We start from the raw sequence: 3,973 nt of genomic DNA, 5'->3' as shown, positions 1-3,973 counted from the left end.
CAGTCTAAACATTATGACACAGACAACAGCACACAGGGGGCTAAAACCTTCAATATATTATCTGGACTGACACCAATTGTTAAAGTTCACCTGAGAATGGAACTTTTAAAAAGAGTTTTGCGATTTACATATGAAAGAAGTGAAACTAACATGGTCATTCTAACAGATGAGAGACTTTGCAAACAATCAAGGTATTTTTCAATGTATAATTTCAGTTACATCACACTGTAAACTTTTGCTATAAATTCTGTGTCTTACAGTTGTGTACTCCACACCCACCTGATGAAGGAGCAGCGCTCCGAAAGCTAGTGCTTTCAATTAGACCTGTTGGGCTATAACCTGATGTTGTCCGATTTTTAACTTTGTACACCCCAGTCCAACACTGGCATTTCCAAATCAAGATATTTTCAGGTCGTTCAAGCACTTTGTTCTCCATTCAAAAACTTAAACTTTCTGTTGTCATGTGAATAATGTGTGGGAGGTGATTTCGATCCGAATCTCTCTCATTCCAGTTTTCTTGAAAGCTGCTAATGCTCATTTCTGAATTTATTTCGAAGTTCAAAATGAAATACTATTTCCCGCAGTTACTTGCTACAAAGCCCCACTCCGAACTCTATTCCCAGAAAGACGGTGTGGTCAGTAGGAGGAGCTCGGAGCCTATCCCAAAGAGCTCATTTTCACCAGACTGAGTCCAGAACCCCCAGTCTGCAGGAGAGTGCAATGCTCAGTGACACTGAGGCCAAAAACATGCCGCTGTTTCAGAATCGTTGTCGTCTCATTGTCTACTCGCTCTGTCCCGTGAGAAACCTCGGAAGGTCATCGACAGGTTAGATTTGGGCAGCATGGAGGTCGAGTACCGTCCATTTGAAGACGAGCTGCACCTTTCCTACAGTCTGCAGGAGAGTGCAATGCTCAGTGATACTGAGGCCCAAAACATGCCGCTGTTTCAGAATCGCTGTCGTCTCATTGTGTACTCGCTCTGTCCCGATGAGAAACTTCGGAAGATCATCGACAGGTTAAATTTGGGCAGCATGGAGGTCGAGTACCGTCCATTTGAAGACGAGCTGCACCTTTCCTACTTGCTGTGGCGCTGTTGCTGGGGCACCTTGCGAGCCTTTCAGGCTTTCTGCTGCGGGCTGTCCAAGCTCCTCCGCCCGTTGATCTCTTCCCTATGCTGCTGCTGTTCCCCTCTCTGCTCAATTGTGGCCGAGTGCTTTAACCGTTCCCCCATGGTCTGGAGATACCTTATGTGTCGATGTTTCCGGAATTGCTGGTTTCCGAAGTATCACAATCTGTATGGAGTGTACCACACAAATCTTTATGGAAGACGGAACCTTACGGACGTGCGCGACTCTTTCTATGACAACTTTTTAAAGTACATGGAATTAAAAGCTGGTAAGGAGTAACAATGAGGTAACTTTGCTTTTAACTGTAATAACTGCAACGTGAATCGCACACTTTGACGTTTGTGAACTCTGTGATCATTCCAACTCGATAACGCTGACAGTGCCCTGCATCCCCTCCCACTCTGTCTTACCCTGTCCCCCGTTCTGAGCTCTGACATCTCCCAGCTCCCAGCATTTTATAAAGGAACAACCCTCTCATCCCAAGAGACGATCTAATGAAACCTTCACCGCATCCCAACGCAGGCATATTGAGACCAAACCTGCACATTTCAGGAATGGTCTAACAAAGTCATTTCTGATCGTATTCGGTACACTCGAATCGCCGTGCGTTCAAAGGCAGCAGAACATTAGGCTTCCTAATTGTTGGCTGAAAGGATATGCTAACTTTGAGTTCCTGGTACAAGCACATCCAAGTCCATCTGGAGACCAATATTAACAAGTTTTATGCCTTTATCTGCCTTTGTTGCGTTAATGACCAAAGTTCTCGACATTATATTTCATTTTCCAACAAACCTTTTAACGTCATGTGACAGTGGGTTATATAAATAGCTCAGGGAAATCACAAGTGCTTTACACAGAATGTTTATTCCTTTATTCATTGAAAGCAATTGAATTGATTTAGCGTTATTGTCACATGTACTCACTGAGCACAGTGAAATGTTTATGATTCGCCGCTCAGTGCCACCTGAGGTACAGAATACCGAGAGACATTGACGGGAGGAGCAGGAGGAGGCCATTCAGCCCTTCCAGCCTGCTCCGCCATTCATCACAATCATGGCTGATCATCCAACTCAATAACCTAATCCTGTTTTCTCCCCTTTGGTTCCATTTGCTCCAAATGCTCTATCTGGACATCTTTTGAATACATTCAATGTTTTGCCATCAACTACTTCTTGTGGTAATGTATTCCACAGGTTCACCACTCTCTGAGTAAAGAATGGGGTGGCAAGGTGGTTCAGTGATTATCACTGCTGCCTCACAGCACTAGGGTTCCAGGTTCAATTCCTGCCTTGGGTGACTGTTTGTGTGGAGTTTGCACATTCTCCCCGTGTCTGTGTGGGTTTCCTCCGGGTGCTCTGGTTTCCTCCCACAGTCCAAAAATGTGCAGGTTAGGTGAATTGGCCATGCTAAATTGCCCGTAGTGTTAAGTGCAGGGGTAAATGTAGGGGAATGGGTCTGGGTGGGTTGCGCTTTGGAGGGTCAGTGTGGACTTGTTGGGCCGAAGGGCCTGTTTCCGCACTGTAGGGAATTTAATCAATCTAGACACCTTTTGAATGCATTTAATGTTTTGCCATCAACTACTTCTTATGGTAAAATATTCCATATGTTCACCACTCTGAGTGAAGAAATGTCTCCTCATTTCTGTCCGAAATGGTCTCCCCTGAATCCTCAGACTGTGAGCTCTGGTTCTGAACACACCCACTATCAGGAGCATCCTCCCTGCATCTACCCTGTCATAGAGTCAAAGAGTCATAGAGGTGTACAGCATAGAAACAGACCCTTCGGTACAACTCATCCATGCTGACCAGTTATCCTAACCTAATCTAGTCCCATTTTCCAGCACCTGGCCCATATCCCACTCAATCCTTCCTATTCATATATCCATCCAGATGCCTTTTAAATGCTGTAATTGTACCAGCCTCCATCACTACTTCTGACAGCTCATTCCATACATGCACCATCCTCTGCATGAAAAAGTTGCCACTTAGGACCCTTTTATATTTTTCCCCTCTCATGCTAAACTTATGTTCTGGACTCCCCCACCCCAGGGAAAAGACTGTGTCTATTTATCCTGTACATGTACTGACCTCACCATGTGCTTCCTTTGTCTGTTCTTCTCTCTTTTAAAACTGCTGTTTTTTTGACTCTTTTCCCCAAAGTTCCAAAACAATGCAACAGCATATAAAACAGTAATTGCTGCTCCTGGAATTTGAGGAAATCACCTCCAGCACCTAAAATACCTCAAAAAAAAGGAGCAGCTCTTGCAGCCAGAAATTTTTCCCGTCCTCCATCCCAGCACCGCCTTCTTGACCTGCAATCATCTTCCCGACCTCTCTGCCCCCACCCCCTCTCCAGCCTATCACCCTCACCTTAACATCCTTCCAACTATCGCATTCCCAACGCCCCTCCCCCAAGTCCCTCCTTTTATCTTAGTCTGCTTGGCACACCGTTCCCATTCCTGAAGAAGGGCTTATGTCCGAAACGTTGATTCTCCTGCTCCTTGGATGCTGCCTGACCTCCTGTGCTTTTCCAGCAACACATTTTTCAGCTCTGATCTCCAGCATCTGCAGTCCTCACTTTCTCCTAGTTGTATTATAGACCCCCTAATAGTCAGAGGGAAATTGAGAAACAAACTTGTAAGGAGATCTCAGCTATCTGTAAGAATAATAGGGTGGTTATGGTCGGGGATTTTAACTTTCCAAACGTAGACTGGGACTGCCATATTGTTAAGGGTTTCGATGGAGATGAATTTGTTATGTGTGTATAAGACAATTTTCTGATTCAGTATGTGGATGTACCTACTAGAGAAGGTGCAAAACTTGACCTACTCTTGGGAAATAAGGCAG

At 45.0% G+C, this 3,973-nt stretch overlaps 1 protein-coding gene across 1 annotated transcript in view; it reads left to right on the top strand.

The window, feature by feature from the left end:
• The first annotated feature begins 842 nt into the window (after positions 1–842).
• The window catches only part of LOC122541520, an 8,461-nt gene continuing 5,330 nt past the window's right edge, over positions 843–3,973 (top strand). The window contains exon 1 of the mRNA XM_043678346.1: positions 843–1,395. Within this exon, the coding sequence (XP_043534281.1) occupies positions 843–1,395 (553 nt within the window). The remainder of the gene's footprint in view (positions 1,396–3,973) is intronic.

The sequence above is a fragment of the Chiloscyllium plagiosum genome, chromosome 37, assembly GCF_004010195.1.
Source record: "Chiloscyllium plagiosum isolate BGI_BamShark_2017 chromosome 37, ASM401019v2, whole genome shotgun sequence".
Lineage (NCBI taxonomy): Eukaryota > Metazoa > Chordata > Chondrichthyes > Orectolobiformes > Hemiscylliidae > Chiloscyllium > Chiloscyllium plagiosum.
This window is presented reverse-complemented; position numbering and strand designations above follow the sequence as displayed.